General features: G+C 36.0%; 1 protein-coding gene across 1 annotated transcript in view; it reads right to left on the reverse strand.

Moving 5' to 3' along the window:
• Positions 1-6,535: 6,535 nt before the first annotated feature.
• CYLC1 (cylicin 1) overlaps positions 6,536-14,425 on the reverse strand; it is a 32,870-nt gene continuing 24,980 nt past the window's right edge. Inside the window, exons 5-6 of the mRNA XM_068963185.1 lie at positions 10,029-10,073; positions 6,536-6,613 (exon numbers count right to left, since the gene is read on the reverse strand). Coding sequence (XP_068819286.1) covers positions 6,536-6,613; positions 10,029-10,073 — 123 coding nt within the window. The remainder of the gene's footprint in view (positions 6,614-10,028; positions 10,074-14,425) is intronic.

Here is a 14,425-nt window from a genome sequence, read left to right on the forward strand (position 1 = left end):
TTAGTTTAATTCCAAAATTTTTGTCTTATAGACGGTACTGCAATTGTCATCTTTATGCCCAGAGGGTTTTTTTTTTTCTTCTTCTGCTGAGTTGTTTTTATTACAATACATTTTTACTAATGGGATTACTGAATCAGATAGTACCATCCCATTTGTGACTTTTCATACATAGTCCCATATAGGTCTAGAAGAAATTCAACCAGTTTGTGTTGTTCTTCTTTTGCCATCAGCAGTGAATTAATGGTATAGATATATAGATATACATATATCTGTCTATCTTACTTGGAACTGTTGAGGCTTCAGGGATAATGATGTATTTATTAATTTATTCACTATTCAGAGAGTAGTAGTAGAATTTCTCCCATACATAAAATAGTTTTGGGAGTGTTCAAAAAATGGAAATTTGCCTAAGGAAGACAGATCATGGAATTAGAGCTTATTCTTGACAATCAGACGTCAGCAAGAAGACATCAAAACTAATGGTGAGTGAATGGAAAGGGTAGATTAGTTGCACACTTAGAGCGGAGCAAAGTAGCAGTGTATCAACACAGTTACATAACAGGTAAAAAGAAATATCTTGAAACTATATAATTTTTTTTAAAAAATCAAAGAATCATCATGAAACAAATCAGTATTTTGTTCATCTTCCATTTATTTCTAGTTTAGTATTTCTTAAAACAAACAAACAAACAAACAAACACTGTAACTGTAGGAGAGGTATCACAATTTTCTATTGCTGCTTTTATGCCCCTTAGCCTTGCTTTATGCTTACTATGCCTCTTGCCAACTCTGTGTCACTCCCATCAACCATTTTATCTGCTTCCTTGTCTGGAAATTTTGTTTCTTCCTTCAGTTAATATCATCTTTCCATATCATACTCATATTCCATTTCATGATGCGATTTCATAAATTGGTTTTGGTATTAACTAGTTGGGTATTCTTGAATAGAAACTTCTCCCATTGCCTTTGCCTTTCAAAAATCTTTCTTGTCTTTCATAACCCAGTTCATATATCACTTTTTCACCCTGATTGAATGGGTGAATGAGGAAGTTAATTCATAAACTGGGCGGACTAAAATTTCATACTATCTAGCACCATCTGGAGTTTTAAAAATTCCCAGCAATTCTTTCATTCATTTCTTGCTAATTTCTAATAAATGACAAATTAATTGATTTATTAAATTAATATTGAGTGCCAGCCACTCTCTTGGACATATAAGTAAAGAGTTTTTTTCTTCAAAGAGCTTATCTTTTACCAAAAGATACACACAAAAAAACATAATAAATAAGTAAATTACATAGTGGAAGGTAGAAAATTTCATAGGGAAAAAAGTAGATTGCAGTGAGGACTAGTATGCTGTAGTGGGGATTGTTGCAATTTTAAATTGTATGATTAGATTAACCTCATTGAAAAATTGATATTTGAGCAAATATTTGAAGAGAGAATTAACCACATGGAAATCTGAGGAAATAAGATTCTAGGTTCAAGTGTGGATTTATGCAAAGTCCTATTCCTGGGATGTATGGAAGGATGCCAGTATGGCTTCATCAGACTGATGAAAAGGTAAGATCAGAGAGAACAGCAAGTCAGATTATCTAGGATCTTATTGGCAATTGTAAACATTTTGACATTCATTCTGAGTGAAATTAAGTACCAGAGTTTGTTGTTGTTCTCAAGTTTTGGTTCATTAGATTTAATTTAACTTTGTTAATTCTAAGTATATATTTTAATAAACTTTATCAATTAAATGATGTTCAATAAATTGAATCCATGTTAAGGACATGAAGAGGAAAGATTAGAATCAAGAGATATCTTAGGAGGCTACTGAAGTAATAAAGGAGAGAGATAATATTGATGAGGACCAGGCGGGTAGCAATGTGGTTTATAAGCGGTCATATTTTAGATATATACTGAATCAACAGGATCCAAGAAAGATTGTGAAAGAAAAATAATTAAGATGTTTATAATGAATTATAATAATATTCTTGATCTTCAAGAAAATGTGTCTTGAGAGTTTACTGTTTCCTTTCAGTCTTTGTTAGATAGCTATTATCAAGATAAGGAAACTATTCCTTTTTATTTTATTTTTTAATATAAATTTATTTATTTTAATTGAAGGTTAATTACTTTACAATATTGCATTTTTTTTTGCCATACATAAATTGGTGTTTTCATCTTAAGTAAATGCTGAAATTTATCAAATACTTTTCCAAAGACCTACAATTCTAGTTCTCAAGAATAAAGTAGATGAGCAAAGAACATAAAGATGGAAAGTTTGTGTGGTATTTTTGACTGTTTCTATTCTCAGGGAGCTTCCCAGGTGGCTCAGTGGTAGCCAAGCAGGAGACAGAAGTTCAGTCCTTGGGTCAGGAAGATCCCCTGGGAAAGGAAATGGCAACTCACACCAGTGTTCTTGCCTGGGAAATCCCATGGACAGAGGAACCTGCTGGGCTACAGTCCATGGGATTGTACATGAATTAAAGTTGGACACGAGTTAGTGACTAAACAACAACAATTCTCAAGGAAGACTATCTTCAAGATTCTTATTGTTCAGTCACTAAATTGTGTCTGACTCTTTGTGACCATATTGACTGCAGCATGTCAGGCTCCTCTGTCCTTCACTATCTCCTGGAATTTGCTCAGATTCATGTCCATTGAGTTGGTGATTCTATCTAACATTCTCATCCTCTGTTGCCACCTTCTTCTCTTGCCCTCAATTTTTCCTAGCATCAGGGTCTTTTCCAGTGAGTCAGCTCTTCACTTCAGGTGGCCAAAGTATTGGAGCTTCAGCTTCAGCATCAGTCTTTCCAATGAATATTCAGAGTTGATTTCCTCTGGGATTTACTCTTTTGATCTCCTTGCAGTCCAAGGGACTCTCAAGAGTCTTATCCGGCACCACAGTTCAAAAGCATCAATTATTCGGCACTCAGCCATCTTTATGGCTCAAATCTCACATCCATAGATGACTACTGGGTAAGCCATAGCTTTGACTATAGGGTCGTTTGTTGGCAAAGTGATGTCCTTGTTTTTTTAATATGTTGTCTAGGTTTGTCATAACTTTCCTTCCAAGGAGCAAGCATCTTTTAACTTCATGATTTTAGTCACCATCTGAAGTGATTTTGGAGCCCAAGAAAATAAAATCTGTTACTGCTTCACTTTTTCCCCTTCTATTTGCCATGAACTGATGGTACTGGATGCCATGATTCTAGGTTTCTAATTTTGAGTTTTAAGCCATTTTTTTTCAGTCTCCTCTTTCATCAACATTAAGAGGCTCTTTAGGTCCTCTTCACTTTCTGCCATTAGGGTGGTATCATCTGCGAATCTGAAAAGTGAAAGTGAAGTCGCTCAGTCGTGTCCGACTCTTTGCGACCCCATGGACAGTAGCCTACCAGGCTCTGCAGTCCATGGATTCTCCAGGCAAGAATACTGGAGTGGGTTTCCATTTCCTTCTCCAGGGGATCTTACCAACCCAGGGATCTAACCCGGCTCTCCTGCATTGCAGACAGATGCTTTACTGTCTGTGTATCTGAGGTTGTTGATATTTCTCCTGGTAATCTTGATTCCAGCTTGCAACTCATCCAGCGATATTTTGCATAATGTACCCTATATCTGGAAGTTCTTGGATCATATCCTATTGAAGCCTAGCTTGAAGGATGTTTAGCATAACCTTGCTAGCATGTGAAATGAGTGCAATTGTACAGTAGTTTGAACATTATTTGGCATTTTCCTTCTTTGGGATTAGGATTGGAATGAAAACTGATCTTTTCTAGTACTGTGGCCACTGTTGAATTTTTCAAATTTGCTGACATATTGAGTCCATCTTTCAGAATTTGAAAGTAGAGTGACAATATACAGCCTTGTGGTATTCCTTTCTCAATTTTTTTTTTTTTCCGTTGCATCTTGACCTGCATACAAGTTTTTCAGAAGACAAGTAAGGTGGTCTGATATTCCCATCTCTTTAAGAATTTTCCATAGTTTGTCATGATCCACACAGTCAAAGTCTTTAGCATGGTCAATGAAGCAGAAGTAGATGTTTTTTTGGAACTCTCTTGTTTTCTCAATGATCCATTGAATGTTAGCAATTTGATCTCTGATTCTTCTGTCTTTTCTAAACCAAGCTTGTACATCTGGAAGTTCTTTGATCATGTCTTATTGAAGCCTGGTTTGGAGAATTTTGAGGATAACCATGCTAGCATGTTAAATGAGTGCATTTGTACAGTAGTTTGAATACTCTGTGGCATTTCCCTTCTTTGGGATTGCAATGAAAACTGACCTTTTCAAGTCCTGTGACCACTGATGAGTTATCCAAATTTGCTGACATATTGAGTCCAGCACTTTAATCACATTCTTTTAGGATTTTAAATAAGTCAGCTGGAAATTCATCACCTCCACTAGCTTTGTTCGTAGAAATGCTTCCTAAGGCCTACTTGACTTAACACTCAAAGATGTCTGGATCTAGGTGAGTTACCGCACCATCACGGTTATTTGTATCATTAATACATTTTTTTATATAGTTTTTTGTGCATTCTTGCCAACACTTCTTAATCTCTTCTGCTTTGGTTAGGTCCATATCGTTTCTATCCTTTATTATGCCCATCTTTGTATGAAATGTTCCCTTGATATCTCCAAGTTTCTTGAAGATATTTCTAGTATCCTATTTTATTGTTTTCCTCTATTTCTTTGCATTGCTTATTTAAAAACCTTTCTTATCTCTCTTTGCTATACTCTGGAAATCTGCAGTCAGTTGGGTATATCTTTCCCTTTCTCCTTTGCCTTTCATTTCTCTTTTTTTCCCCACTATTTGTAAAGCCTCCTCAGACAACCATTTTGCCTTCTTGTAACTTTTTTACCTTTGGGATGGTTTTGGTCACTGTCTCTTATACAATGCTATGAACATCCATCCATAGTTCCTCAGGCACTCTACCTACCAGATCTAATTCCTTGAATCAATTTATTACCTCCACTGTATAAATGATTTGACTTAGCTCATACATGATTGGCCTAGTGGTTTTCCCTACTTTCTTCAATTTAAGCCTGAAGTTTGCAACATGAGCTCATGATCTGAGTCACAGTCAGCTCCTGGTCTTGTTTTTGGTGACTGTATAGAGCTTCTCCATCTTTGGCTGCTAAGAACACAATCAGTCTGATACTGGTATTGACCATTTGGTGATGTCCATGTATAATTATCTCTTGTGTTTTTGGAAGAGGGTGTTTCCTATTACCAGTTTGTTCTTTTGATAAACTGTTAACATTTGCCTTGCTTCACTCTGTACTCTAAGGCCAAACTTGCCTGTTACTCCAGATATCGCTTGACTTCCTAGTATTGCATTCTAATATACCCTGTGAAGAAAAGGACAACTTTTTTTTTTTTTTTGGTGTTAGTTTTAGAAGTTTGTCTAGAAGTTTAGTTCTTGTATGTCTGCAGAGAACCAGTCAACTTCAGTTTCTTCAGCATTAGTGGTTGGGGCATCAACTTGTATTACTATGATAATAAATGTCCTGCCTTTGAAACAAACCAAGATCATTCTTTCATTTTTGAGATTGCATCCAAGTATGCAATCTCAGACTATTTTGTTGACTATGGGGGTACTCTATTTCTTCTAAGGGATTGTGTCCCACAGCAGTAGATATAATGGTCATCTGAATTAAGTTCACTCAACTCTGTCCATTTTAGTTCACTGATTCCTAAGATGGCAAAGTTCACTCTTGCCATTTCCTGCTTCACCACATTCAATTTATCTTGGTTCACGGACCTAACATCCCAGGTTCCTAAGCAATATTTTTCTTTACAGCACTAGACTTTCCTTTCACCATCAAACAAAGTCACAGAAAAGCATCATTTCTGCTTTGGGCTACCCACTTCATTGATTCTGGAGCTATTTGTAATTGCCCTCCACCCTTCCCCAGTAGCATATTGGATGTCTTCTGACTTGGAGGACTCATCTTCTGGTGTCATATCTTTTTGCCTTTTCACACTGTTCATGGGGTTCTTGTGGAAAGAATACTAGAGTAGTTTGCCATTTCTTCCTCAAGTGGACCACATTTTATCAGAACTCTTCACTCTGACCGGTCCATCTTGGGTGGCTCTGCATGGCATTACTCATAGATTCACTGAGTCATGCAAGTTCTCTTGTCACAACAAGGTTGTGATCCATGAAGGGGAGCTTTAAGAAAGAGTACAAGTGAAAGATGTGCTGCAGGCATTTTCATTTCCTGGGAGAAGATCTTATGTTTTACGACAGAAATAGACATGTATCTGTGTATTTGCTTTGTTTAGTTCAGTGTTTGACACAGAATATTTGTTCAAGAAATATTTGTTGACTGATTAAACAAAAAATGAAGACGGATGATTCTACTGAATACCGAATTTTTCTAAATATATGTACAATTCTAAATATAAATTTTTGATGTAACTGATAACAAAACCAGAGATTGCTCTTGCTCTGGCAACATCTCAAAGTTCATCAGTCAACCTTCCTTACATGGCTTTTTTTTTTTTTTTCTGGATGGCTTAACCAAAAGCACAAAATAACTCCTATTTAGTGGTGGAGTTAAGTCTCAAATCCAGTTTTTGCGTTTCCTTCAACTTAGAAGTTGAATGAAAGGAGACAACCTACAAGAGTATGGATAAAAGAATAGGCTAGGGATACAGATTTGGAGATGCACACAGAAAGGTGAAATTTAAGACATAATAATAGATGAATGCTTCCAAGTACAGTGGAAGATAGAAACATAACATAGTCAGATTCAAACATGCAAAAAAAGCATATCTAATTATTTAATCCATATCTTTATGAGTGGTTGCTTGTTTTTGAAATAGGGAGCTTGCTATGACCAGTGTGTTCTCTTGGCAAAATTCTGTTCGTCTTTGCCCCGCTTAATTTTGTATTCCAAGGCCAAATTTGTCTGTTACTATACCTGTATATTTGAACAACTGAACTCATCTCACATGCTAGTAAAGTAATGCTCAAAATTCTCCAAGCCAGGCTTCAGCAATACGTGAACCGTGAACTTCCTGATGTTCAAGCTGGTTTTAGAAAAGGCAGAGGAACAAGAGTTCAAATTGCCAACATCCGCTGCATCATCAAAAAAGCAAGAGAATTCCAGAAAAACATCTATTTCTGCTTTATTGACAATGCCAAAGCCTTTGACTGTGTGGATCACAATAAACTGTGGAAAATTCTGAGAGAGATGGGAATACCAGACCACCTGACCTGCCTCTTGAGAAACCTGTATGCAGGTCAGGAAGCAACAGTTAGAACTGGACATGGAACAACAGGCTGGTTCCAAATAGGAAAAGGAGTACATCAAGGCTGTATATTGTCACCCTGCTTATTTAACTTATATGCAGAGTACATCATGAGAAATGCTGGACTGATGAAGCACAAGTTAAAATCAAGATTGCTGGCAGAAATATGAATAACCTCACATATGCAGATGACACCACCCTTATGGCAGAAAGTGAAGAGGAAATAAAAAGCCTCTTGATGAAAGTGAAAGGGGAGAGTGAAAAAGTTGGCTTAAAGCTCAACATTCAGAAAACGAAGATCATGGCATCCGGTCCCATCACTTCATAGCAAATAGACAGGGAAACAGTGGATGACTTTGTTTTTCTGGGCTCAAAAAGTACTGGAGATGGTGACTACAGTATTAAATTAAAAGATGCTTGCTCCTTGGAAGAAAAGCTATGACCAACCTAGACAACATATTAAAAAGCAGAAGCATTGCTTTACCAACAATGGTCCATCTAGTCAAAGCTATGGGTTTTCCAGGAGTCATGTGTGGATGTCAGAGTTGGACAATAAAGTAAGTTGAGCACCAAAGAATTGATGCCTTTGAACTGTGGTGTTGGAGAAGACTCTTGAGAGTCCCTTGGCCTGCAAGGGGATCAAGCCAATCAATCTTAAAGAAATCAGTCCTGAATATTCATTTTAAGGACTGATGCTGAAGCTGAAACTCCAATACTTTGGCCACTTGATGTGAATAACTGACTCACTGGAAAATACCCTGATGCAAGGAAAGACTGAAGGCAGGAGGAGAAAAGTATGATAGAGGATGAGATGGTTGGATGGCATCACCAACTCGATGAGTTTAAGTAAGTTCTGGGAGCTGGTGAAACCTCCAGGGAAGCCTGGAGTCCTGTAGTGCATGGTGTTGCAAAGATTTGGCCACGACTCAGCAACTGAACTGAACTGAACTAATGAGTGGTTGCTAGTACTGATAATTAGGGGCAGAAAAATTAACTTGCTGGAAGTAAGTATATTTTTTATGGCTTATAACAGTCTCTTCAAGGTTAACCCCGAAAATGAACCGTAGGAAAAATACTGAGTTTGGCATGGGATGAAGAATAAGTGACAAACATGAATATAAATACATAGTAATTAGGAAGGATAAAAGAAAACAATAGTTGTAGAAATTCAAAAATATTTAAGGGTGGAGACATTTCCAATGAAAGCAAGAAGTCACAAGGTAATGAGGATGGAGACAAGGCCATAGTGTTTGGTGAAAGATTATTTCAGGACATCCCTAAAAGAATGCTTTTAATAGAAAAACTAGAGTAAGGGGACAAGAAAGGAGAACTGAAGAGAAAAATTCAAGAGCACTAGGAAAAAAAATTACAAATACAATGTTTCAAGTTACAAGTGTAATTAACAAATGAACTAAAAATAAAGATTCATATTAGACAAAGAGAAGATGAATAAAATCTTCCATTTTGGAAGTGAGCCAACAGAAAATGTATAAAACTGAGAAAAACTATATAAATACATTATGTAGAGATATAGAAGGGTCACAAAGAGTCAGACACAATTGAGCAACTGAACTGACTGACTGACTGCTCTCTATTCTAATCCAATCATAGGCAGACATATTGCCTACATCTTTAAACCACCAGTAGGGAATACCAAGCTCTTCCTCCTGTGCTGTCTACAGTTACAATTTATAGTTCATCTAGTTTGATTCATTATTCTAGAAATGAAGAAACACGTTTGGAATAAGAAAGGGATTTATGTGCCTTATTTTATCATGAAGCAACATGTGTTTTAGGAAGAAAGTATATTTTAAACCTAGTTCTATAATTCAACAATTCCTATCTGTTTAACTTCAATTTGTAATTTGGCTGATTTTGAATAGAAGAAGTATGTTGAAGTCTTGAGGCTACTATTGGAGAAGTATCAAAAGCCAGAGGCAGGAGGCTTAACTCCAAAACTTTAGAATATCATAGAATTCCTGACTCCAAGGTACATTAATAGACAAGAGGTCACCCAAAAGTTTCCATACCTACACTGAAACCAAGCTCCACCCAAGAGCCAACAAGTTCCAGTGCAAGACACAGCACAATAATTCTCCAGGAAAATAGGAACACAACCATGAGCATTAAAAGATGGGCTGCCCAAAGAGATGCCAAGCCCATAGACTGTCCAAAAGTCACTACTGCACACCTCATTGCAAGCCAGAGAGTGGATCCAGCTCCACCAACCAGAACAGAGACACGAATTCTCCCAACCAGGAAACCTTTACAAACCACTGGTCCAACCCGATCTTCAGGGAGCAGTCTCCACAATAAACAGGAATCATGAACTTCCAGCCTGCAGAAAGGGCACCCCAAACACAGCAATCTAAACAAAGTGAAAAGGCAGAGAAATATTCATCAGGTGAAGGAACATGATGAAAACCCCCTGAACCAAACAAGATAAGGAGACAGATAGCCTGCCTGAAAAAGAATTCAGAATAACAATAGTAAATACGATCCAAAATCTTGAAAACAAAATGGAGTTACAGGTAAACAGACTACAGAAAAGAACTGAGAAGATGCAATAAATGTTTACAAGACCTAGAAGAAATACAGAGGAGTCAATCAATATTGAACAATACAATAGCTGAGATTAAAGCACTATGGAGGGAACCAGCAGTAGAATGACTGAGGCAGAAGAGAAGATAAGTGAGGTGGAAGATAGAATGGTAGAAATAAATGAAGCAGAAAGGAGAAAAGAAAAATAATTAAAAGAAAGGAGGACAATCTCAGATACCTCAAGGACATTGTTAAATGCCCCAACATTCAAATCATAGGTGTCCTAGAAGAAAAGAAAAATAAGGGGCATGAAAAAGTACTTCAGGGGATACTAGTCGGAAACTTTCCTAAAATGGAGAAGGAAATAGTCATCCAAGTCCAAGAACCCAGACAACTCCTAACAGGACAAACCCAAGGTGAAACACCCCAAAACATGTATTAATCAAACTTACAAAAATTGAAAACAAAGAATAAATATTAAAATCAGCTAGGGTAAAGCCAGAAGGGAAGGGTTGGACATACTTAAAGTGAAGAAAGAGGAAAACCTACAACCAAGACTACTCTACCAAGCCAAGATCTCATTTAGATATGAAGGAGAAATCAAAAGCTGTACAGACAAGCAAAACTGAGAGAATTCAGAACACCAAACGAGCTCTTCAACAAATGCTAAAGGATATTCTCTAGACAGAAACACAGAAGAGTCTTATAAAAACGGGCCCAAAACAAAGGAAATGGTAACAGGATCACACTTATAGATAATTACCTTAAATGTAAATGGGTTAAATGCTCCAAACAAAAGACAAAGGCTGGCTGAATGGATACAAAAACAAAACCCCTCTATATGCTGTCTAAAACAGACCCACCTCAAACCTAGGGACACATGCAGACTGAAAGTGAAGGGCTGGAAAAAGATATTTTATGCAAATGGAGACCAAAAGAAAGCAGGAGTACGAATACCCATATCAGATAAAATATACTTTGAAATAAAGCCAGTGATAAGAGACAAAGAGGACCCTACATAATGACCAAAGTATCAACCCAAGAAGAAAATATAGCAATTATAAATATACATGCATTCAACATAGGAGCACCAAATACATAAGGCAAATCCCAACAAATATGAAAGGAGGAATTAACAGTAACACAATAATAGAGGGGGACTTCAATACTGCACAGACACCTATGGATAGATCAACCAAATAGAAAATTAGCAAGGCAACATAAGCTTTAAATGATACAATGAGCCAGTTAGACCTAATTGATATCTACATGGTATTTCACCCAAAAACAATGGATTTCAACTTTTCTCAAGTGCACACGGAACATTCTCCAGGGTAGATCACATCCTAGGCCATAAATCAGCCTTGGTAAATTTAACAAAAATGAAATAATTTCAAGCATCTTTTCTAATAAAAATGTGCTAAGATTAGATGTCAACTACAGGGAACAAAAACATATTAAAATCACAAATATATGGAGGCTAAACCACACGCATCTAAATAACTAACAGATCATGGAAGAAATCAAAATATGCATAGAAACAAATGAAAATTAAAATATGACAAACAAAACCTATGGAATTCAGTAAAAGCAATGCTAAGACAGAGATTCATAGCAATACAAGCCTACTTCAAGAAACAAGAGAATCATCAAATAAATAACCCAACTTTTCACCTAAAGCAACTAGAAAAAGAAGAAGAAAAAGAACTCAAAGTTAGTAGGAGGAAAGGAGTCATAAAAGTCAGAGCAGAAATAAATGGGAAAGAAAAAAAAGAAACTATAACAAAGAACAACAAAACTAAAATTTCTTTCTTGAGAAGATAAACACAATAGACAAACTGTTAGCCAACTCATCAAGAAAAAAGGGATACTATCAAATTCATAAAATAACACATAGAAATGAAGAAATCACAACAGACAAAACAGAAATATGAAGGAACATAATTGACTAATGTGAGCAACTATATGCCAATAAAATGGACAGTTTGGAAGAAATGGACAAATTTCAAAACTGAATCAGGAAGAAATAGAAAATCTGAACAGACCCATCACAAACATGGAAACTGAAACTGAAATCAAAAATCTCCCAACAAAAGCCCAGGACCAGATGGCTTCAGAGGTGAATTTTACCAAACTTTTAGAGAAAAACTAACACCTATCCTACTCAAATGTTACAGAAAATTGCAGAGTAAGATCAACTCCCAAACTCATTCTATGAAGCTACCATCACCCTAATACCAAAACCAGGCAAAGATGCCACAAAAAAAAAAAAAAAAAAAAAAAAAAACAGAAAACTGCAGGTCAATATCACCGATGAACATAGGTGCAAAAATCGTCAACAAAATTCTAGCAAACAGAACCCAACAACATATTAAAAAGACCATACATCATGACCAAGTGGGCTTTATCCCAGAGATGCAAGGATTCTTCAATATTTGCAAATCAATCAATGTGATACATCACATTAACAAATTGAAAGATAAACACCAAATGATTATCTCAATAGTTGCAGAGAAAGCCTTTGACAAAATTCAATACCAATTTATGATAGAAACTCTCCAGAAAGCAGGCATAGAAGGAACATACTTCAACGTAATAAAAACCTTATACAACAAAGCTACAGCAAATACTATCCTCAATGGCGAAAAATTGAAATCATTTCCTCTAAAATAAGGAACAAAACACGGGTGCCCACTCTCACCACTGCTATTCAACATAATTTTGAAGTCTTAGCCACAGCAACAAGAAAAGAAAAAGAAATAAAAATAATCTAGATTGGAAAAGAAGCAAACTCTCACTGTTTGCAGATGACATGATACTCTACATAGAAAACCCTAAAGATATCACCAGAAAATTACTAGAGCTAATCAATGAATATAGTAAATTTGCAAGATATAAAATTAACACACAGAAATCTTTTGCATTCCTATAAATTAACGATGAAAAACGGAAAGAGAAATTAAGGAAACAATCCTATTCATCATTGCAACAAAAAGAATAAAATATTTTGGAGTAAATGTACATAAGGAAACAAAAGATTTGTATATAGTAAACTATAAAACACTGATGAAAGACCTCAAAGATGACACAAATAGATGGAGAAATATACTATGCTCATGGATTGGAAGAGTAAATATAGTGAAAATTAGTATACGCCCAAAAGCAATCTATAAATTCAACACAATCTCTATCAAGTTACCAATGTTATTTTTTAAAGAACTAGAACAAGTAATTCCACGATTTCTATGGAAACACACACACACACACAAAAAAAAACATGGAAAGCTAAAGCAATCTTGAGAAAGAGGAATGGAACTGGAGAAATCATCCTTCCAGGCTTCAGAATAACAAAGCTACAGTGATCAAGACAGTATGGTACTGGTGCAAAGACATAAACGTAGATCAATGGAACAAAATAGAAAGCCAAGAGATAAATCCATGAACCTATGGACAACTTATATTTGACAAAGGAAGCAAAAAAAAAAAAAAGAAAAAAAATACTATGGAGAAAAATCAATCTCTTTAACAAGTGGTGCTGGGACAACTGGTCCACCATATGTAAAAGAATGAAACTTGAACATTTTCTAACACCATACACATAAATAAACTCAAAATGGATTAAAGATCTAAATATAAGACCAGAAACTATAAAACTCCTAAAGGAAAACAGGCAGAACACCCTCTGACATAAATCACAGCAAGATCCTCTATGACCCACCACCCAGAATAATGGAAACGAAAATGAACAGATGGGACCTTATTAAACTTAAAAGCTTATGCACAATGAAGGAAACTGTGCAACGTGAAAAGGCAGCCTTCAGGATGGGAGAAAATAATAGCAAATGAAACAACTGATGCATAATTAATCTCCAAAATATATAAGGAGTTCAGGCAGCCCAATACCAAAAAAATGAACAACCCAAACAAAAAGTGGGCCAAAGAACTAAACAGACATTTCTCCAAAAAATACATACTTATGGCAAAAAACAAACAAACAAACACATGAATAGATGCTCAAAATTACTGATTATTGGAGAAATGCAAACCAAAACCACAATGAGGTATCATCTCATGCTGTTCAGAATGGCCACCATGAGAAAGTCTATAAAAGATAAGTGCTAGAAAGGGTATGGAGAAAAGTGAACCCTCTTACACTGTTGATGGGATTGCAAACTGATCCAGCCACTATGGATAACAGTGTGGAGATTCCTTAAAAAACTGGAAACAGAACTGCCATGTGACCCAGCAATCTCACTTCTGGGCATACACACCAAGGAAACCAGAACTGAAAGAGACACACGCACCCCAGTGTTCATTGCAGCACTTTTTATAATAGCTAGGACATGGAAGCAACCTAGATATCCATCAGATGAATGGATAAGGAAGTTGTGGTGTATATACAAAATGTAATATTACTCAGCTATAAAACAGAATATTTTGTATCAGTTCTAATGTGGTGGATGAAACTATAGCCTATTATACAAGGTGAAGTAAGCCAGAAAGAGAAACACTTATACAGTATATCAATGCATATATATATGGAATTTAGAATCAGTAACAATGATCCTATACGGTAGAAAAGAGACACAGACAAATATTGATATTGAATTTCTATACATAGAAAATCCTAAAATA

This window comes from Capricornis sumatraensis, chromosome X (assembly GCF_032405125.1).
Source record: "Capricornis sumatraensis isolate serow.1 chromosome X, serow.2, whole genome shotgun sequence".
NCBI lineage: Eukaryota > Metazoa > Chordata > Mammalia > Artiodactyla > Bovidae > Capricornis > Capricornis sumatraensis.